A 27,819-nucleotide genomic window follows, 5' to 3' on the forward strand; every position below is an offset into this window, starting at 1 on the left:
TGCTACACGCATGTCATCCTCCCCCTTCTTTACCCACGGGAGTGGGTGTGGTGCTTTTACACCTGTCCAGTTTCATGCAGGTAGCTGCTCGGGTAACAAAAGAGAAAAAGCACTCTCAAGTTAAGAAAGAGAAAAGGGACAGAAGGAGAGGGAGTAGGAGAAGATGGTTGTTAGGACTACAAAAGGGGAGGGGAAGAGACAGATGTCTGTAAACAAATGAAGTACGGCCAAACTGCGACACACCTGCAGCTTTCTAAAGGCTACCGGAGGCAAAAGAACAAGCGAAACAGTTGGACCGAGCTCCGCACTGCTAAAACGGATACAACCAGTATAGCAAATGTGGCAAGTAGAATAAATACAGAGAAATGGAGGCATATGAAAAGGACAACGTGATAAAAAGGGCACACTAAGAGAAGTCCGACAAAGAGGACTGCAGAAAAGGTAAAAGACGCTCAGCAGAAAGGTCGGTGAGGATTTCCTGAACATTTTCAGATCTTTCTGTCTCTTCATCATGGCCTCGTTGGGGATGCAAATGTTGGCCAGTGGACTGTGCCTGCTGGGTTGGGCAGGGGTCATCATCAGCTGCATACTGCCCATGTGGAAGGTCACCGCCTTTGTGGGCAGTACTATTGTGACCGCTCAGACCGTCTGGGAGGGCATCTGGATGACCTGTGTGGTTCAGAGCACTGGCCACATCCAGTGTAAGCCTTATGAATCTCTCCTTGCTCTGACCTCTGACCTGCAGGCTGCCAGGGCTCTCATGGCGCTTGCAATCACCATAGGCAGCTTGGGTCTCATTCTGGCCTTTGTTGGAGGAAAGTGCACTCGTTTCTTGGATGAAGAAGGAGGTGGAGCAAAGAGCAAAGTGGCAGTGGCAGCAGGGATAGTGTTGATAGCCACAGGGGTGCTCTGTTTGATCCCCACATCATGGACTGCGGGGACAGTGGTGAGTAAGTTCTACAGTGCTTCCATAGACGCTCAGCAGATGGAGCTTGGAGCTTGTCTCTATATTGGTTGGGGAGCGTCCATCTTGCTTGTTCTGGGAGGAGGTTTGTTCATCAGCTCAGCTTGCCCTCTTAAAGAACATGACACAGACAAAAGCCCCTCTGTTCGCTACCTAGTGGTCCGCTCCTCCAATGGGTCCAGCAAGATGGGTTCACATTACAGCAGGGTACCCACTGCAATGTCCAATCCAGTCCGGGTCATGTCCCCCAGGCCTCAAAGCCAAAAGGGAGCAACACCAAAGTCTCCACTGAACACAAATCCTCCATGGGAGGTTGGCTCTGACCAGGATTTCAGAGAGTCAGAAAGATCATGGGCGCCATCGACAAAGTCACAGATGAAAAGGGAAGAATCGACTAAATCCGAACACAGCGAGGCGCTGTCCACAAAGTCTCAGCTACAACAAGCAGAGATGGAGGAGACATCAGCTCTGAGTGAAAATGAAGACACATCTGCAAATCCAGCAAAAACTTACCTGTAATATGAGCACGAAGAGATGAAAAATGGACATATGCTCACTGAAGTTTATATGCATGATACACTTTACTATGCAAACTGGTGTTTGAAAGTCTGACTTTGTGATATTTTACTGATGAAAAGTAGTTCATGAGACCACAATCTCATTTCATCAGCAGTTCTTTCTGAAGGAAACCAGAGAAAAGGAGTAAACCCCTTAATGAAGAGCAAAAAAAAAAAAGTAGCTTTATGGTCTGGAACTGGTAGGAAAACCAGCTTAAAGTAGAGCAAGTAAAGTATACAGGAATGAATTTACTTCTTTACTGCAGACTGTTTACATCAGTAACTTGTTAATGTGAAATATCATACTGGCATCAGCTCTTTTATTTTGTTTAAATGCACTGAATGAAGATTTATTTAGATTTTTACCTCAAACATTGTAGTTTATTTTCTTAATGTTGGACAAATAGCAGCTTGAATACTATGATTTATGAAGGAGCTTTAAGCAGATATTTACTATAATACTGATTTTTTCATTTCTATCAACATTAATATAATTATCTCCTTTTTTCCATCTGAGTATGTGAGAAAGGCCATGAAATCTCCATTTGCTTGTGCGTTCTTAACAGAGGTTTCTGTAAAGATTTTGTCAAAGAAGTAAAGTTTGATGGTTTATTTTATTAAAACAAAAATAATAAAATAAAAAGATCACTTAAAACATTTTTACATTCATGTTTCAATATTCATTCATTCATTCATTTTCCGAACCACTTATTCCAATTCAGGGTCGCGGGGAAGCTGGAGCCTATCCCAGCCGGCTTTGGGCGACAGGCAGGGTACACCCTGGACAGCTCGCCAGTCCATCGCAGTCATGTTTCAATAACTTACTTTAATTCAATGAGTCGTGAATTTACTGAATTCTTTCACATTTCTTAAAACATTCAGAAATGCGAGACGTGAACAGAAAAGAGCTTTTAACAACCAATTGGGACTTTCTTTCCCCCTGTTCCCAGTTATTACAGGTCACAGGACAAACTGGTTCAACAGAGAGTGTCATAGCAAAGGAGTCCATTGTTGGAGGAGGAAGTACTGTGTGTTTGTGCAGAGTGTTTGTGAAGGATTCAACATTGGTTTCAGTGAATCATGTTTACGGAATATCTTTTAAGTTTTCTGATTCAAATCCCCAGAAGCATCATCATTTAGCATCAACGTGCGGCTTTTTCTTCCTCAGAAAGTAAAACATCTTTGTGATGTCTCTGTAAGATGCACAACCACCCAACCACAAACATTTTATTGGTTTAATGAGGAAGAAAATCTCAAAATAAACACAAAAGGTAAATCCGGAGAAGAGGACATTAACTGAAAACACCTCACATAACTTCATATTAATTTTCAGTGAAAATGAAATTAAATAAAATGACAAATACTTTATTGAGTCCACAGACAGATTATAACACAGTAATATGTGTACGTCATATTAAATTCATTGATTTACTTTTCTACCAAATTAATTTAGCATTTTCGCTTTTCTTTTGCTTTTCCTCAGAGGCATGTCTGACGTGCCTGGTGACGTGACTGATGCACTGGAAAACCTTTAAGCCAACATCCATGCTGATGACATGCTGACATCTCAAGGTTGTTGGTGGACAAAACCAGTTTGGCCTGTGGCAAATAAAAACACTTCTGCCTAATAAGATTGATGACATAGAAACAGTATCAAGTTGTTCATTCATTCATTCATTCATTTATTATCCGAACGGTTTAGTCTGATTAAGGGTCGCGGGGAAGCAGGAGCCTATCCCAGCAATCTTTTGGCGAGAGACAGGGTACGTCCTGGACAGGTCGCCAGTCCATCGCAGGGCTAACACAGTGAGACAAACAACCATTCGCACCTAGGGACAATTTATAGTCACCAATTAACCAAACATGTAAAAGAAAAGAAAAAAAGCAAGAAAAGAGAGGACAGAAAGGTACAGAATCAAAGTGTGAAGGGAAAAGTTGGCTAAGCTGCCAGAATTACAGTATATAAACACACTGGACAGGCCGCCAGTCTATTGCAGGGCTCAAGTTGATTAATACGAAACGAAATGGGGAGAAATTATTATGTTGTAGTTTTGTCTTTTCTTTGGTTTCTTTTAGTTATTTTCTTATCTTTAAATGTCAGGGAAATATCATTTATTTAAGTTATTGTTAAAGGTGATAGCTCAGAGGAAAGCCCTCCTGAACTCTTTTATGTTACAGCGAAACCTCTGACTAAGCACAGTTTTCTCATTGCAGTGTGTGTGTGTGTGTGTGTGTGTGTGTGTGTGGGGGGGGGGGGGGGGGGGGGGGGGGTGTTTATAATCACATATGTTGTTTTTTTGTTTTTTTTTGTTTTTTTTTTCCAGTGATGTCTTCAGTCTTCTCTGGACTACCAGCTCCTGACTTGAATAGTTTGGTCGGTTTCTAAGAATGTCTGGTTCTTATGCTGCTGTCCTGACAGATGGCAGAGCCTATAGAAGACATACAACATCTTTGTGCTTACATTGAAAGATCTTAACTACAAAGAATTCAAACTAAAACATAAACAACAAGCCTCCAATAAAATCTAAGATTAGCATCAACTCCACCCTGTTTTAAGTGAAACAGGGATCTCATGTTTTTTTGAAGGGCTCCAGGCTAGTTTTAGCTTACATTTTTGCCTCCTCTGGATTTATACTTAGAGTCCATTGTTCCAGTGCAGCACCTGTAGGCTTCTAACGCAGTTAAAAACTTTATGAGAAGGACAATCCCTTGTTGGACACCAGATTTGTGGATACACGTCACCACTTATGACATGATGCCAACAAATATAGGCATACATATTTAACATATTTTATTTACACTGTATGTGTTAATTTAGCAGAATATCTTTATACTCAAATAATTTGTATATTCTTGAACATTCTGCACAATTTCTGATGTAAAGGTTTTTCAACTCCCTCAGTTGCACATTGAATTATAGCTTCTTGTAGAGGTACACTACGCCAGATATGTAGCCATCCTCCTGCTCTGACACGGCTCTCTCCCAGTCATTCACCTCGGTGACCTCTACACAGGTCCAAAGCCCCTCTTCTTCCATCCGTCGCAGCTCGCTCTCAAGGGACGCTTTGTATTCCAGGTTGTCTCGATTACTTCTGGTTGTCATGCAAATGTAGCCACCTGGTGGAAAGATGACACAGTGCAGTGTGGTATACAAAGCAATGTGGGTTGCCACTAAGTTACATCTTATGACTTTAGTTTAAGATGAACCAAAAATCACATTCTTACCTGATTTGGAGGCCTTGCACAGGTCTCTGACCACACCAACAGGAACCTGACCCATACTTAACGCTCCCACAATCACAACCACATCAAACATATCAGCTGGAAGTAAAGAGAAGAGAAATCAGTTCCACAACTGCAGTACAACACAGGCAGGTTGTGCCTTGTAGTACAAACTCTAAAGACATGTTTAAACACGTAATTACAAAGATCATTAAAACATTTTTCAGAAGGCGACCAATAAAACAACCACAACAGTGTCTTGAGTGCAGACTGAGGGGTTCAGGATCATCCCGGTTACCGTCAAACAACTAAAGATACAAAAATCATGTCGAGGATCGCGATCACCAGTGACCCATGATAATGATCTATATAATTATTATTATTATCACCATCATCTTTATTACCCCAATGTGCAGGCAGTGGATCCTCGCCCAGCAAGGACTGCTTCAAGTCTTGGTACAAACCGCTCTCTCTGGCCATGTCCAGCATAGCCTCACTGCCATCTATACCGACAAAATGTCCAAATCCATGTTTTTTCATCTGTGCATCAGATGCAGAGTTGCTTGTTAGCAATGTAGCAATAACTGAACACAAGAAATTATAGCTTTCCATGTAATAAATTGCTTATTTATATTCTGTTAAAGTTACAGCATCTTTGATAATAAAAAGGGTCAAAGTTCAATAAACAAATCAAATATTCAAGACTCCATAACAGAATTTCTTCAGAAAAGTTATCCTCTATTAAAACACGTTGTATTAGCTATTGATAGTCTTCTGCCAATTTTTCATTAATGCAGGAGTTACTTACTTGCTTGGCTACCAATCCTGTACCACATGCAACATCCAACACAAGAGCTGCTTCTCGTGCACTGCCGAAATGGCATGAGATGCTGTTTGCTGCCAGACTTGGTGCACGGTAGTCCAGAACAGCTACATCCTATTGTTTTTAAGAGTGAAGAGAGAAACGTGTGCAGTAAATATTCATCTGACAGACTGAACAGTTGATAGTTTCTACCTTTGTTGCAAGTTTCAGTTTCAAACTTCAACCAAGCTGGTGTACGTCAGTTAAACTTGAAAGTGTTAGATGTATTGCTCAGGTCAGGACCTGTGCTTCCTCCTTTCAGTGTGAGTAAGTTTTGTCACTGGTCACACACTCAGTGTAACCAGTGACAAATCAGTGTGTATACTTCAAAAGAAAACTCCTTTCTACTGAATAAATGGCTCCTGTTTCTTCTGTTTGCAGTCTACAGTCCATTCTTAACCAGCCATAGCTGGATACATAAATCTGCATCCAGCAATCTAAGGACTTTGGCCATGCTCGTGCTAAACATGACCTAAAAAAGGTTCAGTTAAAGTATTGAGTTTTATCATTTTATAACTTTTTCAAAGCTATTAAAATCCTACAGAAGGAAAGTTCTAAAGTATATCATTTTCTGCACCTGACATCTTTCATGCAGATGAATACACCATCTTCAGTGGATAAAAGTTGTAGTTTCAAATGTTGCAGTCAACTTCTGGATGACCACTAGGTGGCAGTATAATGCTGCTCTTGTATCTATTGTTTGGCAAATGTTTCAGGTTGATCCCAGAGGTGCATCACGAGTGAAAAATCAGTTTCAGCATCAGCTTCTGTTAAAGTAACAAACTGTCAATTGTTTCTGTATTTAATTAAAGAAAAATATTTCCTTTATTTAAAGAACAATTACACACTCAAGTCTCACAGAACACTTTATGGAAATGTATCTTAGCAGAAGCACAATACATATTTGAGGACCTAAAAAATTAGTGAAAGCCTTTAGGTTGAAAAGAGTTTAAATGTAATTCTTCCATCAGAGATAATTGAACAACAATGGCATGTATTGCAAAGTTGCAGGGAAAAAGCAACATCTTTAAAAACTGAAATGCTGCAGATGAGCAGGTCAGTACAAATCATGTGAAGTGAACTGACTCTTGTCTGAAACATGGTGGTGGTAATATGATGGTTTGAGCCTATTTACCAGCACTCGGACCACACAGCCTTCCCATCATTGAAGGAACGATGAATTAAAAGTTATACTAATTAATTCTATGTTAAAAAAAAAAAAAAATCAGTCTGTAAACCTTTAGGAAAAGGGGATTATACAGCAAGACAGTAACAGAAATGTTATGTAAGAATCAATAGCAAGCAGTTCATGTGAGGAACCCTAAATGCAACTATTACTGCACTTTCTATATATATAGATATAGATATAGATATAAATATAAATATATACACATATATATATTGTGTGTGTTTGTCTAATATATTTTGGGTTTATGTAAAGGTATTGTTGAACATAAAACACTACAAATGATTTATAGTTTTTCAAGGACCATTGTAATTACTTGGGAGGGATGAAAGAAGTAAGGACAGAAGGAAGGAAGGGGGGAAGGAAGGAACAAAGGAATTATTTAATTTAAGACAAGACAACGCCAATATGTTGGTGTTACCATTCAACATTCTGCTCACCTGATCGTAGTTCTCTGCCCAGGAGTTGTAAAATTTGACCTTTTCCCATGACGTGGTACTTTCATGAGCTGATAAGATTATTGCTTTTACATTGTCAAAAGCTTCATTGATCGCTGACATTATATAAAACCTGTCTGAGAAAAGAAAATGGCATAATTAAACAAGTGTATAAAATTACATCTTCTAACAACCTCATCTCCTTACTCTTTTTGATTAAATTTGTTGTTGTTTTCGACATTATTGTAATAGATATCATTTACATACATTTATAATGACTGAATTTTTCAAAGAATCACTGCAGCATTACGAGATTGCATGGAGATGTTTTAATGAACTAATCTGCGCAGTACAGTCACTAGTGCATTTGTCACATATCAAATTTGAGAAGTGTTTTATTTTCTTCACCTATCTTTTTTTTTTTTTGAGAAATAGTAGCTGGTATTAATATTAACTGGTGTTGCTCTTGGTCAGATTACCCCTGTAAAAGGGATTATCTTAATTAATTTTATCTGTTTAAATAATGACTAAATAAAAGAAAAATAACATTCTGACTAATACACCAACTGTTGTAGATCATAACCCTTACATTATCACGATGAAGTAGGGAAAAGGAGAGAGAAATGAATATGAACCATTACTGTATCTGCATAATGCTGCTGCTTGCTGGTTGTGAAAGGCCTTGCTTGTTGCTACAGCTACCTCCCATTACAAATAATATGCAGGGCGAATGAAGTGGTGGAGCTACAAACACTGACCTGGCTTTTATTTTACTGACTGTTTCTCTCCAGATCTCACAGTTTCATGCAGAGGGACAACACTCATGAGTTGCCAACTGAACCAGGAAACGATACAAGTAAGGACTCAGGTACACTCGGGTCCACTATTCCCTCAGTAAGTCATATCAGGAAAAGAGACGTTCTCTGACATTTCAGATACTTATTATAAGTGGGAAAAAAAATCTTCGTTTTAGCGTAAAAACTTTCCATCGACTTGCTTTTGTCATCAGTAGCTAAATATATCATATCTGCACTAATTAATTTTGGATAGACCCCCATGATCTCATTCATTAAAACCTTTTACACAAATGAAAAAAACTTCATGTCAAAAACTTCCTACGGCCACTGAAGTAGACATGTGTCTCATGGTTTTGCACATGCGCAGTATCGCTATCCCGTTGCCTTATACATGTTCCCACCTGTAGCGCTTCTGGGAGTCAAAACAAAAATCTTCTGGAAAGTCCTTCTGATTTTAAGCTAACTTCGTTAAAACTGATTCAGTAGCTTTAGCAAAGTTGTATCGCTGATAACCACAAGCCATTTATTCTCTATATGACATTATGGAGATCTCCGCAAAGTTCCGCTCTGTTTCTAACTTGTTTAATCGTTTTTTGTGGCGAAGCGTGTAAAATTAACACTGGTAGAAGTTAGCTTAGCATTGGTCAACTCAACACAAAAGCCCAACCTCCTCTGAGTCTTGCTGGACGGCAGAAGTTTAAATTTACTCCCTGGTAATGGGCCTTATTCCTATTTTGTTTGGTTTGTGTTTCAAACAAAGGGAAAACACGTTTTTCCTTTAAAATAATTAGCTGTAGCATTATTTTATCACTCGATAGCTTAAAATCATACTTGAACTGATTAGTTTTTTCTTGGGTCTCAACACAAATCTGTTCTTTTTTGCAGGTTTTTAAAAAAAAATATATATATATCTGTATATAAAATCAAGATGTCTATTCTGGGATTAAAGAAGAAACAACCAAAAACTTTCAAAGTCAAAGTTATCACTATGGATGCTGAAATGGAGTTCAGTTGTGAGGTATGGAAATCTGTAGGTCTTTGTGGATGTTTTGTATGCCTCTGAAACAAACCAACATGAAATCTATGGCTGTAGTTGTGTGTGATATCTTTATTTGCTCTCTAAAAGAAAGCTGCACATGTGGTATTATGTTGATGATTTCTTTAGGCCCTGATGTGCAGAATCCCTGATGATCTTTCTCAAGTCAGAGTACAGATGCTCATTATGTGGGAGTAAACAAAAGTAGCAGAGCTATTTTGTTGTGATCAGAAACTTATATTCTTACGCATGACATTCAAGCATTATGTTTGGGAGGTTTTCCCAAACATATTGCAAGTAGACTTCAGTGGATGCTCATCTACTTTTTGGGCAATCAAATGACTGAATTCACAATTTGAACTGTAGCTTCGCTCATCATTTAGTGCCGGTTCCCACAGTGAGGGGATTTTTTTTGTTGTTGTTTTTAACAGAATACAAGTTATTCATTCACTAATCAGACCTTCATACTGATACTATTGATTCAGATTTCATCTGTTTTTTAAGCAATGCTGATTTTTTTTTTTTTTGGTTGAAATGCTTTTTGGGTACAAGAATTAGTGTGTCAGCCTGCTATTAAAAAGTTATAAAAAAAAAAAAAAAGGACATTTTTAAACAGAAAAGCCGCACCTCCTTTGTGCTGCTATAATCAATTTAACTTTTAGAAAAAGGACAAACAGTGAAACTGTAGTTGGTTTCACGTTGAAAAATGGCATAGAACTAATCTATCTTCCAAGAGAGGTTCATGCAGGTTATCTGAGTGAAATATGTCTGAAGAAGCAATGCCTTGTTTGGTACATACAAAGTGTGGCCAAACATTTGCAAGGAAAACTGATTTGCATACCTGATCACAAATTTAAAACACAAAATAATATTAAACAACAACATCAAAACGAAGCATGAACTCTGAATAAATAACTGTGGTTGCAGCTTTGCTGTCAGCAGCAATTCAAAGGCAGACATCTGAAAATGAGTCGACAAAAAGAAGCTGAAACAACAATAAAATCTAAAACAACCTGTTTCTATTGTGAAGCCTCACACTGACAGTTAAGATAAAGTCATGTTGTTTGACATGTCAGCTTTGGTGGTCCTGTTAAATTTTACACACAACATTTTCAACAGATGGCAGCAGCATGCAGGCACAAAAATGTTCTTGTAAGGTCTGATAACTGAAAATAAACCCAGAACACCGACTATAGGGCTTCAGTTTCCAGCATCTTAGTTCACTAATGTGTTTATTTCTGTTTCTCTCAGGTTAAATGGAAAGGAAAAGATCTGTTCGATCTGGTGTGTCGCACTGTTGGTTTAAGGGAAACCTGGTTTTTTGGACTGAGGTACACAGTTAAGGACACTTATGCCTGGCTAAAACCAGAGAAAAGGGTGAGTAAAAATAGTCATTTTTTTCTGGTTTATTTTTTAACTTGTCATATTGTTTTAAAGGATAAAAATAACAGTTTATAAATATCTCAGTTTATTCCAAGTTACATTGGTCATTGCATAACACTTAAGTGAAAGTTAGCTGTTAGCACATTTGTTGCTCACTTTCTTCAACGTTTCTGCTCCCTATTTGTCGATGAAGGTTTTAGACCAGGAGGTTCCTAAGGACTCACCTATTACGTTTCATTTCCTGGCCAAATTTTTCCCTGAAAAAGTAGAGGAGGAACTAGTCCAAGAAATTACTCAACACCTCTTCTTCTTACAGGTAACGCAGCCAATTGCATTCCTTTAAAAACAATCATACATGTGTTATTTTATCATACAAATGCTTTTAAAAAGAAGGCATAATATAGTTAAGTATCTTAACTTATCTTATAAAAACTATTTTTTAGGTGAAAAAACAGATATTAGATGAAGAGATCTTTTGTTCCCCCGAGGCTTCAGTTCTGCTGGCATCCTATGCTGTCCAGGCAAAGGTAGGAGGACCGTGCAACGTTAAATTTGATGTTTTAAGCTGTACTGCTTTTTGTGTCTGACAGCTGAACTTTAATTTTTATAATTGAGTCTTTATTCAGATTTTAAATGAAAAAGTTGATTATTACCTATGTTTGAAATGTTTTATATGTTTTAGTTTTTCATTGAGCAACATGTTTGTTTTATCTCTTTCTTGTTTATCTGCTTTATTGTGAACCTTAACAGTATGGGGACTACGACCCAAACTTTCACAAGCCAGGCTTCTTGGCACAAGATGAGCTGTTGCCTAAAAGGGTATGCATAGAGCACTTCCTCCACATTTGTGTGAAAACTGTTTTATTTGTTACTCGGTGCTTGCCGGTGTCGGTGGGTTCAGCGTGTATAATGTCACCCTTGTGATCTTTTGTCAATATCCCAGGTTCTGATGCAGTACCAAATGACAGCCGACATGTGGGAGGAGAAGATCACAGCTTGGTATGCTGAGCACAGAGGCATCGCCAGGTAGGTTTAACTGCTCAAAGACAACATGTGAAAACAAATTAACACCTTTGAAAAAGGTATGATCCTACTTTCAGTGGTGTGATGAGATGAAAATAACTCTCACCTTCGTCCATACAGAGACGAAGCGGAGATGGAATACTTAAAGATCGCTCAGGACCTTGAGATGTACGGTGTCAGCTACTTCGCCATTACAGTGAGTGTTAGTGGCTGTGAAACAATGTTTCATTTTGCATGGTGCCATTAAAAATGCAGCTTTTAACGTTGCTGTCATATCGGTTCACGTCAACAGCAAAATAAGAGGGACACGGACCTGTTACTCGGAGTGGATGCTCAGGGGCTTCACATCTACAGCCCCAACAGTAAACTTAACCCCAACAAGTCCTTCCCATGGAGCGGGATCAGGAATATCTCTTACAGTGAAAAGGAGGTATAAACAAACGGAAGACATTATTACATCTTTGTTTTGGTTTGGATAAGCTAGCAAAAATCTGGAAACTATGTTTTCCAAATAATGTCACTGAAAAAGCAGACATGCTTTCAGAATTTCTTTAGTCTCATGTTAGAATATGATGGAAAAACTATTTTTCCAGGGTTTATTTATTTATTTATTTAGATCACTCTCCTACTGCCTAAGTTGAGTTACGGTTATTTATTTGACCAATTTAGTTTTTTTTTGTTTTGTTTTGGATGATGTAATCTTTATCATCCACTCACTTCCTTACGAGTCCATTCAGATGTCAAATCTGGAGACCAGGTGGTCTGTCCTTAAGAAGTAAAGCAAAGCTGGTTTCCAGTTTCATATGTACTTGTGGTATGTGTTGTATTTAACGTCTTTTAGTTTTGTTTTTGTCAACGGCTGCTCATGTTGTCCCGCTTAATACAGTTTTGAAAAGATGCACTGCCTCTCGTTGTCACAAATTCACCATAAAATGTATAGGCATTATTACAATTAGTTTGTTAAAAAATGTTCTCTTGAAAAGGAAACTTCAGTGTTAATTAAACTGATTTCAGTCAATATGGGAGAATCAAAAATAGGGATAATGTCCAGAATGTATAAAAATCTTATGATGAAAGTTTTACAACTAAAGAAAGAAAAGAATAAATAGAAAATAGCAGTAAAATTAAGTTTTTAATGAGGAGTTTGGAAAATAATTGCAGTTCCTCACAGAAATAGGCTCAATGTAAAAATTATGGAGTGGAAAAAAAAAGCCTATTTTGATTTAGATGTTTGCAACTGTTTGCTTCAAGTCATGAAATGTCCATCAAAAAAAAAAAAACATATTCACCTCTTAACTTTGCCAATGTTACAATATCAATGACATCAGTGTTTTAACTTTTCCTCCTGACAGTTCACAATCAAACCCCTGGACAAGAAGAAAGATGTCTTCAAGTTCTACTCATCCCAATTGCGTGTCAACAAACTGGTTTGTTTTCCTCTTTCTCCACCTTCATGTTTGATTTTTACAAAGTCCCTAAAAGGTAAACAGTAAGTAATCTCTCCTGTATGAAGATCCTGCAGTTGTGCATTGGTAATCATGATCTGTTCATGAGGAGGAGGAAGGTGGACTCCATTGAAGTGCAGCAGATGAAGGCTCAAGCTAAGGAGGAGAAGGCCCGCAAGAAGGTTGGTGTTTTTGCACCTCTTTTGGAGCAGTGATAATGATTATGTTAGAAGTAGTGAACTCAATAGACATTCAGAACGATTCCTGTTTATTGTCTTGAGTTTAACTTCTATTTCTTGGTCTCCATCTAGATGGAGCGTCAGATCCTGGCACGGGAAAAACAGATGAGGGAGGAAGCAGAACGGGCAAAAGAGGAGATGGAACGACGTCTTTTCCAGCTTCAGGACGAAGCACGACTGGCCAATGAAGCCCTGGTGAGAAACTCATCTTTCAGATTAGATGATTGGTTCTTTTTTTTTTTTTTTTTTTTTTACTTCAGAGTGACTTTTGTTAGACTGGCAGACTTATAGGACAAAATCATGATGGAAATTTATTAAAAAAAATAAAATCTATATTTATGCCATCTGTGTTACAGATTCCTCCATCTTGCTCGTTACTAAACACCAGTTTATCTAAAGCCATATTGTAAAAAAAAATGCTCATTAACTGTTTTAATGCAGCTGCGGTCTGAGGAGACGGCAGACCTACTGGCAGAGAAAGCCCAGATTGCTGAAGAAGAAGCCAAACTTTTGGCCCACAAGGCTGCAGAAGCTGAGCAGGAGAGACAGAGGTTAGAGGTCACTGCCATGAAGACCAAGGAGGAGAAAAGGCTGATGGAGCAGAAGATGAGGGAGGCGGAGCAGCTGGCTGGAAAACTGGTGGAGCAGTCTGAAAGGAGGTCTGTAATCACCTTTACTAGTGTTATTATTGGAGCATTTCCTTAGATTAAGTAGTCTTTCTGCTGTAACTTTTTATGTAACACTTATGTTAAGCTTGTGTTGTGTGTTTTTTAACATAAATTAAGTGACATAACCTTTAAATAAATGCAGCTGGATCTGAGCTGGATACTGGTGTGCTTCACCCTCACAGCTAGTTTCTTTACTTTCCAACCTGCAGTCACCTGATGTTGACTTAAAAGGCGTGAAAGGCTTTAATGAAACTTATTTATATTATTATGGTCTATCACAAAACTGTTCAAACACCAACAGAGGAGATCATTGTTGGACATTATTAAAATATATCTGTTTAAAAAGTTGGAACCATAAGCATAAATTTTAAGAACGAATTTAATCTTTCATGTGGACCAAAGGCACATGATCAGCTAAACCCTGCTGTGTCTTCATTAAACTGCAGCAGGATGTCGGGGCACTTCTTATGGACTTCATATAGTGTCTGAGGTTTAATTTGATGCTGAAAAATCAGACATAGCACCTCTGGTTTAAGTTTTTGTAGAAGAATCTGCGCAGATTTACAGCGAGCTGCATCTGAATTTCATGTACAATGAAGAAAATATGGGCTTTGTTATGGATTAAGTTTAGGCTAATATTGTAGTTATTGCTCAATTTTTTTTATATGTCACTCAATTCTCAATAGTCTAAATTGTTTTAAGGAATTCTTTCAAGTTTATTTTAGATTAAAAATTGGTAATCTTAAATATGCATACACATTCAGATCATGTGCTGTAGCAGGTGGTCAGGTGCATCCCTGTAATTATCCTTCATGTATTTAGAACATGATCCAGCAGGTCCAGCTGTGCAGATATGAATTGATTGGACATAGTTAGCAAATATGCAGCTGTGTGTGTTTTTATGTTGGGTCTAATTAGTCTAATTTTAAATCTGTTTTTTTTTTTGTTTTGTTTTTTTTTTGTTTTTTTTAAGCAATTTAATCTAAAGACTTAGAAAATATTCTATATTCTTCCAGCTGCTAACTGAGAGATGGAAAAGACCTCAAATATGAATAAAGTTTGATTCTTCAGTCCAGTGTTTTACTGGAGATTCACATCTTAAAAATCTTTTTAAAAATACCAGTAGTCATACATTTACATTATATTAGAGAAATAAAATGATATTTCTTGTGCAAAGCATAAATTGTGTCCAATGTCCAGTTCTGATCCTTAAGAAGCCGCTGCCAGGCACCTTACACATGTTTTCCTGCTTACTCACATTAAACGGTCTTTAACAGCTTGCACACAACTTGACATCAAACTTTTGGGGAAATAGTCGTATATCTGTTGGAGCTGAGAAGCTTTTAAAACCTGTAGGATGGAAATGGACATCACTATATTTACTGCTAATGAATGTGACTGTTGTCTCATCGGCACTGAGCTTGTTGTCTTGTTTCCAGGCTAAAGGAAGCAGATCACCTGAAACAGGATCTGACAGAAGCAAAGGATGCTGAGCGAAGAGCCAAGCAAAAGCTGCTTGAAATCACCAAGACAACATATCCTGTACAGTGACGAGATTGGGCTCTTTCTGCTTTGTTTATTCATTTAGCTTACTTCACCTTCAGAAAGTTATTGAGTTCAGATATGTGGCTGTCATTAATGGATGAGGAGAAAATGGAATATCTCCTGTTTGAGGTCTTCAGATTCAGGAAAGAATATTATTGACTGGTCAGAAAATAAGCAATGTTTTCTTTTCATTTGTGTTTTTAAAAAGGAATGACTGATATTTTTGCTGCATAAAGAATTTGTTTAGCATATAAAACATGGTTCCCAAAGCAACCAGAAAACTTTAACACAGACCAATTAAAATAAATGAATTAAAAAAAAAAGCAATGCTTTTATCTTTGGGTGAGTTTAATAGAAATAGTTTGCTTTTGCTCAGACTGAGCTGTGGTGACAGCATCTGGCTAATTTGATGTGCCTACGATGTGGATTCAGTGAAGTGTGACAAGTGCACTATTATAATGTGCTTTACATTCCTGAGATTTTCCACTCTGACGTGTGTTTACCTCTCCTCCAGCTCATAGCGGCCTACTCTACCCCCCCTGCTCCTCCTGAACCAGCAGACATTGCCTATGAAGCGGCATCTATGAATTCACGACTCGACTTTAAGGACTCTGACATGAAGAGGCTGTCGATGGAGATTGAGAGAGAGAGGTCAGCTGGTGGTTAAAACCCGATCTAGCACCGTTTTAGAAAGGTTAAAAATCAGCCTGTTGATGCTGATTTGTCATGCACTAATACAGGCTGGAGTACATGGAGAAGAGCAAACACCTGCAGGACCAGCTGAAGGAGCTGAAGTCAGAGATCGAGTCTCTGAAGCTGGAGGAGCAGCAACAACAAGCCAGTCTGTACAGCCTCCATAGTGAGGCCAGGGGATACGTCCAGGAGCCGGTCTACATACCTCACAGCAATGTACGTTTCATCATCACTAATCGCTAATGAAACAGCTCCACTCTGAATGTTAAAGTGGATAAAACGTTTGTGTTGTTTTGCAGCGAAACTCTGCCTACATGTCTCAGATGGCCTTCTTCGAAGAAGTGTGATTCCAGTTCTTCAAAGTGAGGAAGGAGGGCACCTGTGGCTGTAACTCAGTGCTTCGTCAACGTGTTTGGTCTCTTTGTACCTAACTGACACTAACATCAGACACAGATTTGTGATAAAACATTAAAAGAAAAAAAACCCTTTTGTATGCCAACAGCAGACAGACATCACCCGCTACGCTGCAGCATGTTTGCCAGTTCTGCAGCCGTTCTATAAAGAAGATAATTGTGTGACATGCCTAACACTGACTCAGGATGCGGTGCTGAAAAAGGATGTATGAACGAGTTTTTATTTCATGTGTTTTTGTGTGGTTGTAAGGGATACCTAGCCTAGCGTTTAGATGGTCAGATATAGTATTACCTCGCATTATTATTATTGCCTTAAAACATTTTCAGAGTCAAATTGATTTTTTTTTTTTTTTTGTTATTTTCTTTAAAATAAACAAGACTTTTTTTTCCTACTTTTTACATTTTTTGAGAAACCCAAATTTGAGATGTATCTCGGGGAAACTACAGATGTCTTGACTAGTTATAGGTGGTGTGTAATACAGTATTAACTAGAATGAGTGTGTTGGAGTGATAATGTGCAGCAATGATAAATTCAGTGTTAGGGCTTTTATTGGTATTTACTACTTCTTAAACTTCCTGAACTGCCTTAGTGACATCACACAGGTGCCTTTGTTGTTCTCAGAGTATGATTGTAACACGTTTTACAGTTTCAAGCTTGTTCTCTGCCATTTTAAGACTTTATATTCTTTACTCCAGACTGCTGACATGCCTTGAACTTCTTTTTATTTTGCTACCATTTAAGATTTAAAAGTGATTTTTGTTGTCTTTGTGCTCATATGTCTTAGCATTAAGCTTCCATTAACTTTGGGGTTTGATGTTTTGCTTTATAATTTTATAAAACAGATTAAAAACCTTCACTTTTTTTTTTTTTTTTTTAAGTGAGCTCATGCACAACTCAGGGTTAGTGTTGCAGACAATCACTGCTGATAAAACCACATCAGTTTTCTTCTATAGTGCAGTGTTTAACATAATCCAAGCGAAACCAGCTATACAAAGTATAGATGACACCATTTCTAAATCGCCCTAAACGTTTTTTTTTCTTTGTCTTTTTGCATTGTAGTCTGAAAAAAAAAAAATCTGCAGGCTGATGCCAGTTTATTTTCAACCGAATATCAGCTGATCGTATCAGTCGGGCTTTAGTACGAGGCGAAGTTGAGCGTTATGGCATTTCCCTTCTGATGCAGATACGCTGCATTTCATAAAGAGAATGAACTTGCTATGTTGCATTTCTCATTTCATGCTTCAAAAGGGAGAGAAGCTCCATGCCAAATGTACAACCTGAGATTACACATTTTAGTTTTCACCAGCCTATTAGATTGATTAAATTCTATACAGTGCTGTGACAAATGATGGGTTTATAATGGGACTGTCATTGAGGAACACTAACCTTGGTTTTGTACAATAATAATTTGTTCAAATATGTTTCACTTTCTGCTTTTATCCTTATTTATTTGCTCTATAAATCCTTGATATTTCATGACGTCTGCATTTTGGTTATTTTGTTTGGCTAGGTTTTGTCTTTCAGGTGTTCAAACAACATTAAAGTTCAAATATTCAGAAGGACAAAACTGCTACAACTGCCTGTCAATGCCTTGTTTCCTCAGCCCATGAAGTGTATATAATTTCATTGCGACACTGACGCAGTAATGTATCTTTTTGTATGATGTTTGTGCTCTTTAGGTTTTTTCTCAACTGATTCAAAAATAATTCTTGCTTATTGTGTCTGTAAGCATACTGCAGTTGAATACCATTAAAATGCTGACAAGCAATGTGATGTCTTATTGATGGTAACAATTTTTGCAAAAGACTTCAGTGCTGCTGAGCAATATTGGCAACTGGAGATGATCTTGTTGGAGTTTTTGAATTTTAACATGTAGGACCAGAATTAGCCTTAACATGATGATCTTTACCAAAAAAAGCATGAACTTTATGCTCTCTACCTCTTCAGGGTGCATAAACGACTGTGACAACATCTGCAAAACAAGGGCTCCAGCAGGTGTCTTTCATAGGTATGAAATGTCAAAACCTGGAAGATTAAAATAAACATTTGCAAGAATTAATCAACGGCAAGCCAAGGGTGTCAAAACAAGTTCTCGTTTAATGTGCCACAAGATGAGAGTGGAGAATTTAGAAAAGTCCACTGGAGACAAATCTTGACTTACTGCCGGCAGTGGGGACCAGGCTCTGACACCAGTGGTGCAGGTACTGGACAGTCTGTACAAGGGTATCAGGTACTCCATATTCCCAGAGCACACCCCACAGGGGTCCACGGGACACAGCTGAACACCTTTTCCAAGTCCACGAAACACGTGGACTGTTTGGGAAATCTCCCATGCCCCCTCCAAGACCCTGAAGTGGCTATACAGCTGGTCCACTGCTGAACACCTAGGACGAAAACCACACTGCTCCTCAATCAGAGGTTCAACCATCTGACCCTCTGCAGGGACCCTGAATAGATGGAGTGTGATCCCCTGTAGTTTTAGCACACCCTCCAGTCCATCGGCAAAGGCCTGCTACCAGATGCTCGCCTATGTGCCCCACCTTCAAGCCTGGCTCCAAAAGGGACCGCCAGTGACCTGAGTCCAGGTGAGGGAAGCCTTACACCAATGTTTTTATACATCACAGGGGTCTCTGAGCCATGGTTAGTCTGGTCCCTCCCCTAGAGATCTGTTTAACCTCGGTGACCCTTCAAGGGCATAAAGCTTCCGACCAAATAGCTCCGAGGATCTTCATGACACACTCTCACCACAATAAAGTGGCGGCTCAGGGAGAGGTCCTCATTTAAATCTCCATTAAATAAATAAAAAAATGCCTTCAATAACTTTAATGTTCTCACCATCACTTGACACCTTTTTACATTGTCAAACAGAAGCACTTGTTGCCTTTCCTATTCATTACACAAACTCACAAAAAAGCCCACGTGTTTAACCAGAAAAATAAGACTCGATGTTGGTTTTCTATTTATATATAGAAACAAGACGGACATCTACTAGGACCAAAGCAGGCGACCTGGATAAAGAGAATGCAGGTAATTTAATAGCAAATATGGAGGTCTAATGAATCAAAATAACTAATTTTACCAATTCAGCTTTTATAAACACACAATGTATACAACTTATGTATGACTTATTAATGAGTCCTTTGTGTTTTAGTTTAATTAATGAAGTTGTTATCATTTAAAAAAAAATACACTGAACTCTTTACTATGTAGATTTGGCCCAATCGTCCTCATGAATGTAAAAGTGAATGGATGAATTGAGTCATCAGTGAATATTACATGACCCTAAAAATCCCCACTGTTTTGTAATGTTGTTCACATTTATACAAAAACTGAAGAGTCTTCTAGTCTCCGTTGCAAAAAGTAATATGTGTGCTCATTTTGGCAGCTGCTGCTGGAGCACAGACTTGCAGTTAAATTGCATTTGCCTTTTTCTACATTGCTACACATTCATAAGACTGTTGCATTTAGTTATTAGTCTTCCTTAACTAACATCCTGTTGCAACATGAGACATCATGTTATCTTACTGATTTCACCATGTTAGTTTGTGATATAGAGGGCTTCAGTCATATTACTCCAAGTATTTGGTTAATTTTACATCCTGTGCTCACAAAAAGAACATTTCAATACTGAACGTGGGTGTGCATCCATCTGATAAACACTTATCTTTTGGATGAGCTTTTGAATAATTGGAGTGCATAGGTCTATTAAGTGTTGAGTGTTGTCTGTGCACTCTGAAAGTTCAGTAAAATTAATATAATAGCATCTCTTTTTGTATATGAGTAACTGATGCATGTACAGTGACATACAAATTTTATTTCAATTTAAATTATTTCAACTCTGAAATAATTTGTGGCAGAAGGAGAAATAAAATATCGTGTCTAGTGGTGGCGTTTGCAAAGAGCGATCTGTGTGTAGTTTATGTTGAGAAGTTTGTGGTTGTTAGAGGGTGGCAAGGAAAGGTATTTGCCCAGGGCACAATACGGACTAGAACCACCCCTGCACCTGTGCAGAAAACAGAACCAGATTTAGACTGTATGGAACTTTGCAGCCTGGATGTTTTAGCAAACTGATCCTAAATACATTATAACCTGAAACACAAAATATATGTATGGTTTTGTCAAGAACTGCATGGATAATAAACTTGATATTAAGCTCTAATAAGCAGAAAACAGCATTTGGCAGCTCTTATTCAACAACAACTTGGTGAAAGACATGCAAAGGTTATTAGCACTGCAGTGGAGTATCTCAGTGGAATAAACTGATGTCGTTCTGCTGAAATAACTTTGGGCATTGCTGGAAAAAAAGCTTGATTGTGGAACTCCAAAACACTGTAAGTCACTCCAACAGTCCAGCTTATATACCACTGCAGTGGTGGAGTGGTCCCTTGAGAAGTGGGTATACTCTAAATTTATCGCCATTGTTTAAAAAAAAACAAAACAAACAAAAAAAAAAAACAGAAAAACATTGTTTCATAAAAAACAATGACAGTTAAGATTATTCTGTTAAGTTCACCCAAAAATCCATCCGTATATTTGCTCATTATCACATACATTCTGCTGTTCGGTTTCAGGGAGGAAAAATTATGAAATGACTAAACCAATACTGGCACATAGAGCTGGTGAGAGACAGGCTTATGTACATATATCTTCATTATGTCTATTTTCAAGTTAAAGTTAATGCAGCTGATGGTCAACTGCACCAGTGTAGCATCGGTGACCTTAGCTGATCTGCTGGGCGACGTAGCTACATGTGTAGGGACATTTGTCATTGTAAAAGCAACATCACAGGGATCTTAGAAGTTTAGAAGTAGGTACTCTATGCTGACTGAAAAAGAAGTGGGTATACTCTGTATACCCACGTATACCCTGGACTACACCACTTTGCATCAACAGCACTTTTACACATATGCAAGTCACTATTTGGACACTGGTGTTCCCTCATACCATCAGATGGGTTGGCTTTTTGCTTCCTCATAGTGTAATATACTGTCAAGTAATGTTCTTGGAGCCTGTGGTTTTAAATGGCAATGGTTATCCAAGGTGTTGCCAAGCACGTGTGACTGTTCTAATTACAAAAGCATGATGGTAACTCATGCACTGCTGTTTGAGGGCTTGAAGGTCACACACATTTGAGCAATGGTTTCCGGACTTGGCCTTTACACACAAAAACGAAACGAGCTGGCCATGTGTGTGTGGAGAAAGAGGCAGCAAGATTGAGCAGGACAGTTTTAAAGTCCTGAACATGCTCTATTGTGCATGTCCGCAGCACCAGTCATTTCAGCATCTCTTTTTTTTTTTTTTTTTCTTTTTCATTTTTTTTGAAAGGGCTGTGCAGTGCATTGTGGTAACACTGGTCTTGAGAAACAGGACATCAGATATCCTTCTCCTCATTTGCAGAAAGGTTCTTCTCCCTTTTTAATTCAACAGCATGATAATATGTAAAATAAAGAAAAAATGAATAACAGTAGGGGGCTCTTTCATAAAATGTTCAGAAACAGATTTAGGTGATATATATCCATTATATATCTGATTCTTTAGATTAACACATTCAATCACATGTGAACATGTCTCTGTGGACATAAACCATTGGACAATCTCTGCTTTGTTGACTCTCATCCCTGTAAAAGCAGGTGAATACATAACCAGCCTAGCAAAGTCACATAGCAGAGACAGGAATTACATGACGATTACACTTGGATAATCCTAGTATTATCTAATGCATCTCTGGGAGTTGTTTTACTAAACAATAACTTGTGGGTAAAGACACAGCGAATTACTGTAAATGATTCAAGTTGCTGCCTTAGTTTGCTGTCATTTATCTAAATTCAGTCTTGGAGGCCAGATTGAGCAGCACTGAGAAGGAACTTGATTGATCAACTGGGGGAACAAAAGGCTGTTGATGATTGTTCCTCTATATTTAACACACTTAAATAATCTGTGCAGTCCCATTTGAGTTTCTGGATGTCATTGTGTTGTTTTTTTTGTGTTAATTTGCGCAAAGAGGAATCATTGGAGACATTTTACACCTCTGACCCTGTCGGCCCCCACAACACAGATATCATTATGAAATACAACCAGGTCTCAAACATATGGAAATTTACACAAATCTAATATAACTGGTTTTACTTTTTCTTTCTTCATAGCACCAGTAAAATGGGTCTTGCATTTCCAGTTTACCGTGTGTAATTTTCTTGAGAATCTCACTTGTTTTTATGTGTATACGAGAATCACGTTTAATCTTTAATCACAGATACATGGTTTTGAATATTTCTCTTATTCATTTGTCCTGGAGCTTTTGGCAGGAGAAACAGTTCACCTGCATCTTCCACATGACTTGTCTCTGTTAGGTAGTGTAGACAACCACGACACCTTCAGTGGCTTCCTTTTCTTGTATTTTTAGCCTTGTGACACACCATATTGTGTTTTTAGATTACTGAAATCTTCCAGAAAATATAATTACCTGGTAAAGAGTGATCAGTGGAATATCTTTTCCCACTTATCACTCATTTATACCTAATATTTTCCATAAATTTCTTATGAATGATTTATAGTGTATGTTTTATTGATTTCATAAAGGTTACAGAGTACAGTGTTTTCCCTCTGAATTGTAAAGTAAATGTAAAAACTCAAATAAACTACTTTAGTCATGTATGGAGGATGAGCAAATGCATTAGTATGTCATAACTGTCTTCAACATGGAACTGGATTATTTTATTATTATTCTGTCTCTGTTTTTTTTAAAAATAGTAAAAGAAACTAAATATCTATTTTTTTCTTTATTGTTTTTATTCTAGCATGACTTGTTGCATCATTTTTGCACCACTCTCCCTCAGCTGTATTGTCAAGGGCCCTATATGGAGCTGACGAATGCTGGGAGTTTGTATACTTTTTCCTCAGTATCGATACATAAAAGGATAGATGCAAATATTTATCCTGACTATCTCCTTGCTAATACTTCAGCAGCCCCTGTAGGAGTGTTTGCATTTAATATTTAACTGTTAGACTCTCCCTAAAGATGGCAAATTTTAAATAGTCTATAAACAAGTCTCAGTCTGAGCACGCACATGGACAGCCATGCATTTTAAGTTGTTATTTTGCTGAAAAATTCAGGAAAAATCTTTCTGTGGAAATTGTTCTGTGGACAGAGTTTTCCCTAAGGATGTAAGTGGATTGCATTTATTTCAACAATGACCAAGCCGAACACTTTACAAATGAACAAACAAAGAATCTGCTGTGCCTCTGGTGTGGAAATTAAAGTTCAGCACTCTAGTTCCTGAGCCCTCTGGTACTCCAGCCAGTTTCAGATCCAGTTATGTGCATCATGAATTTCTTTGTGCTATCATAAAGAGTCAAATGCATATACAGAAGTTTAAAGGTTCACACACCTACTTAGTGTTTCTGTAAGTAAATCTAACAATGAAAAAATTATTTCCTGCAAGTGGAATCATACTTTAACTATTTTACCTTTGTAAAAGAAAGTATATTTATTGGAGCGGAATTAGGCCATGCTGTGTCGTTTGTATTATGAGTTATATCTATACATACTTTTAAATATACTTTTAGGGGGTGATCACCTTTTTATATACACACCTGAATGACAGATTAACTTGGCGCTTGCCTTTGCATTTCACAATTTTTTTGTAATCACTGTCATCTGATGTAAAATATGTGGAAATAAAGTGGTCTGTATGTTCCACTAATAAAAAGAGGAAAGTTTCTCTATTAGGAAATCACCTTAGGTCTTGCTGCTGCACAGACTGTCTCAATGGCAGTGATGGATCTGCTCGGATGGGATTATGGCTAAACATTAAAAAAAAAAAGGATTTTCAAAGAACTAAAGCAGAGTGATGGAGATAAGTGGATGAGGCTCCCCACACAGGGCCTTATCGCTGCACGATATCCAGCAGCCATAAGACTATCAGAATTGGGAGAATGAGTATCATTTAGGGAGTTCAATTTGCCAGGAGATGAGTTTGCTAACTCTTTAAGTCTGTGCACCCTGGGAGTGTCTCTCCCATCTGTTTTAACTGTCCCACAGCATTTGGCACTCAGATTGGAGTAACAGGGGAGAGTAGACAAGGGTACATTTAGAGACTGTGAATTGCATTCTGCTCAGTGCTGACTAGAGAGGGAGGGCCACAAAGATATAAAAGAGTGAAATCGCGTCCTACACTGGAAGAAAAAGGGAACAGGCCTTTGAAGGGGTTTTGCTGTGAAGGCATTTAAAGGAGTGAAATAATTGGATGCTGGAGGCCCAGTATCAGCAAAAGCAAGTATGGAGACCTCATTCTTTCCATGCATGTGAGGCATGTGGAGGAGGTAATGCCGGGTGACAGGGTTGTCATCTAATGAAATCACATCCAAGGGGTTTTAATATAGGTTTTTTTTCATGATACCATTCATTCAATCCAAACAATTATGGCTTTTTCTGCAAAATTGTAACTTGGGGACAAGCCAGTTTATTCACAGATAGGCGATCTACGCTGTGTGGTGTTTCATTACAGATATTGATCTCTTCATGGCTGTTCTGCTCAGCTGTAAATGAAAGGGACTTCTCTCCCTGCCTGGTTTAGTAACTTGTTGAAGCATGAATGAATGCTTTAGAAAGAAACTGAGGTAGAACTTCTGGGATCCTGCGACCTACTCAGTAACTGGGCCACAATTTAAAGAGCAGGTGAGCATGAGCAAACTCATCCTCATTCGTTCTTGTTATTTTTATGGTAATTGACTGGATTAAGGTTATTTGACCAATATTACATGTCACAGTCAATTTACTCTGAATTTAATTCATGTGATTATAAATACTAGAGGCTTAAATAAACTGTAAGCCACTGCTTGAACAGCTGTACAAATCACAGTTTTGCTATATTCAAAACTACAAAATTGTGCTGATTGTCTGAAAAGTAAAATGATTTTCTATACATCCCTCCTTCTTACATCTCTACTTTTAACACATATAGTCATCACATTTTGCTTGGACGCATAAAGAGCACATTTATGAAACCTTAAATTATGCCTTTAAACCAAACTTTCTTCATAAATACTGCAGTCTTTCTTCATTGTAAGATGTCAAGCACGTTCAAGACTCTTTGGCATTAGCAAAACATTTAGATAATGTTGCACAACAAGACTTTCTCATTACTCAAATTACTTCTGTCATGCTTGAGTGCATTTACTCGCACGCTATTTGCACATTATTATCCTCGTTATGATAAGGTTTTGTAATATTGTTTATATATAAACAGCTTTCCTTTCAGATACATGGAAAATATGATCCCGCTTTCGAGGGAACCCTCACTACCAACAACATGAGTAACTTGAGATTCAGCTTCATACTGGAAACATAAACTGCTCCAGAACAGCTGAGATTTGGAGACAAGAGGTGAACAAGTGTGTTACACCTTATGATCAACCAGTTCTCTAAATAAATGAAAAAAAAGTGTATGCACAGTGATTCTCTGTCTCATACATTAAAATCCAGAGGTTTACTTTTCTATAATTCTTAAGAGACATATGTGGTTTTAAGGAAATCGTTATGTAGCCTAAAAAAGACATTGATCGGCATTAACTTTCAGATTAGATAGATGTAGAACTTTTCATTAAATTCTTTTCAGTTTGTTTCAAATGATCACTGAAGTGTAAAAGATGTCTTGGTTTATGTATGACGAATATTAACAGTAAGGTCTGTACATTCATAATAATCCCACAGTTAACTATTTTTTAATCAGTTAAAATCAAAAGACAGAGTGAAACCTAATTTTCAGAGTCAGATTAAATGAAAATGAACTTGGACATACAGATTGACTCTAACAACTGGTTTGAGTAGTGCTTTATAAGGTGCAGAGATAATCTAACCAGCAGGTGTTCCATCTGACAGAATAAGATTAATTAATCTTTTTCGAGCACAAGTGACATTCATTTATTAAAATATACAATCTAAAATAGTCTTTGCTTTATTGATGTTGCAGTGGTATTGATCAGTTTATTAATTTACAAACTCATAGTTTGCACTTGTGAATGTGTAAATGATCACCTTTCCTCCCTGCTTTGGCTGCAGTGACTATGTTGCTTTTTCAGCCTGAGAGCTACAATTGTGACTGGTTACCTGTTATCAAATTGGTCCATTTTTTTTATAAACTTACACATGTTAACTTGGAAATCTTGGGTTGACTGACCAGATTAATACTATTATTTTTAATAATTGATAATAGCATGTACTACTTCTAGCATGTTCTCCAATGTAATGGTTTATTCATATTTAAAGCTACCCTTGGCATCTTGAATCCCCTTCAAAGTATAGTCTTCTGAAGTACTTAAGTACTCCTCAAGATACTGTTGATCTTTCCACTTTTTAAAACTTTTCTTTTTCTTTTTTTTTTACCCTGTAATAGGATGGTGAGAAATCAAGAAACACTTACAGACAAGTGATTAAAACCCATTTTGATCTTGTATGTAGTTACATGACTGATCAAGTTTCAAGTATCTTTAAATACATTTTTGTTAAAAACAGGCTAAGATTAAAGTCTGTTATTCTCCTGCATTGCTACATAAGATTCAGTTGGTTGGTCTTATTTGAGCAATCACATAGGATCTGTGGCAGGTTTCAGGTTTTAGCCATATATGCATCTCTTTTTGGTTTTCTTAGACTCTGTGTGGCCATATTATCAATTATAGCACTTAGTGTCCATTGTCCCAGTTACACAATATGACATGAAAGCATGCAGCAGTTCACTCTTTCTCCTGCAGAGCGCCTGTGCCCACTGTGATGCTATCACATCTTTTTGTCTTTGTTTTGTCACTGACTGCTGAAAATCATTAAACTGAAGATGCCTGTCCCATCTACAGTCTTGTGTAGTCATTCAGTCCTATCAGTGTCTGGCAGAAATTCACAGACAGCGCACACATTTCCACTGGGATGAAGCAATGCTGGCAGTGCTTGCACTCTCAAAACACAAACATACACGCAGACACAGCAAGAGGGTTTATATAAAAATACATATACTTGTACTCAATACGTAGTTTTGTTTGAGTGTGTTATCATTTGTCTGCGCTTTGCAAGGTACCTTAGATCAATCATCTAGATTGATGAGATTCTCTAATCATACAAAATCTGGTAGGAGTTGACTAAACGATTCCTTTTACAGATACAGAGTGACTTTATCCACAAGACTTGTTTCAATGTCATTAATGTGTGTGTTGTATGAAGCTTTGTTCAGACAAATACATTCTTGGTATTGCTAATATTTTACACAACTCCTTTGTAGCCTCATAGGGCATTAACCTGGCAGAGAAATGAAAATTCACTCTTTCAGTTATCATCTGACTTGATGAAGTGAGAATAACCTGGA

The 27,819-nt window shown here is 37.7% G+C and overlaps 3 protein-coding genes across 3 annotated transcripts; 2 read left to right on the top strand and 1 right to left on the bottom strand.

The window, feature by feature from the left end:
• Positions 1–511: 511 nt before the first annotated feature.
• LOC306761239 (claudin-4-like) lies at positions 512–1,483 on the top strand (the record flags this gene model as incomplete). Its single annotated transcript, XM_079247348.1, has 1 exon — positions 512–1,483. One exon carries the CDS (start codon positions 512–514, stop codon positions 1,481–1,483), a length of 972 nt encoding a protein of 323 aa, XP_079103474.1.
• Positions 1,484–4,112: 2,629 nt separating this feature from the next.
• Positions 4,113–7,351, bottom strand: mettl27 (methyltransferase like 27; the record flags this gene model as incomplete). Its single annotated transcript, XM_079248165.1, has 5 exons — positions 4,113–4,638; positions 4,747–4,842; positions 5,148–5,301; positions 5,552–5,680; positions 7,232–7,351. The coding sequence occupies 5 exons, from the start codon at positions 7,349–7,351 to the stop codon at positions 4,436–4,438; spliced, it is 702 nt and encodes a 233-aa protein (XP_079104291.1). The 3' UTR covers positions 4,113–4,435.
• Positions 7,352–8,452: 1,101 nt separating this feature from the next.
• On the top strand, positions 8,453–18,164 carry nf2b (NF2, moesin-ezrin-radixin like (MERLIN) tumor suppressor b). Its single transcript, XM_079248051.1, has 17 exons — positions 8,453–8,738; positions 8,911–9,043; positions 10,313–10,438; positions 10,638–10,760; positions 10,888–10,971; positions 11,195–11,263; positions 11,388–11,470; positions 11,588–11,663; positions 11,760–11,897; positions 12,820–12,894; positions 12,981–13,094; positions 13,224–13,346; positions 13,593–13,810; positions 15,259–15,361; positions 15,879–16,015; positions 16,105–16,273; positions 16,357–18,164. Exons 2-17 carry the CDS (start codon positions 8,954–8,956, stop codon positions 16,402–16,404), a joined length of 1,776 nt encoding a protein of 591 aa, XP_079104177.1. The 5' UTR covers positions 8,453–8,738; positions 8,911–8,953; the 3' UTR covers positions 16,405–18,164.
• Positions 18,165–27,819: the final 9,655 nt, after the last annotated feature.

The sequence above is a fragment of the Telmatherina bonti genome, assembly GCF_933228915.1.
Source record: "Telmatherina bonti genome assembly, chromosome: 10".
NCBI lineage: Eukaryota > Metazoa > Chordata > Actinopteri > Atheriniformes > Telmatherinidae > Telmatherina > Telmatherina bonti.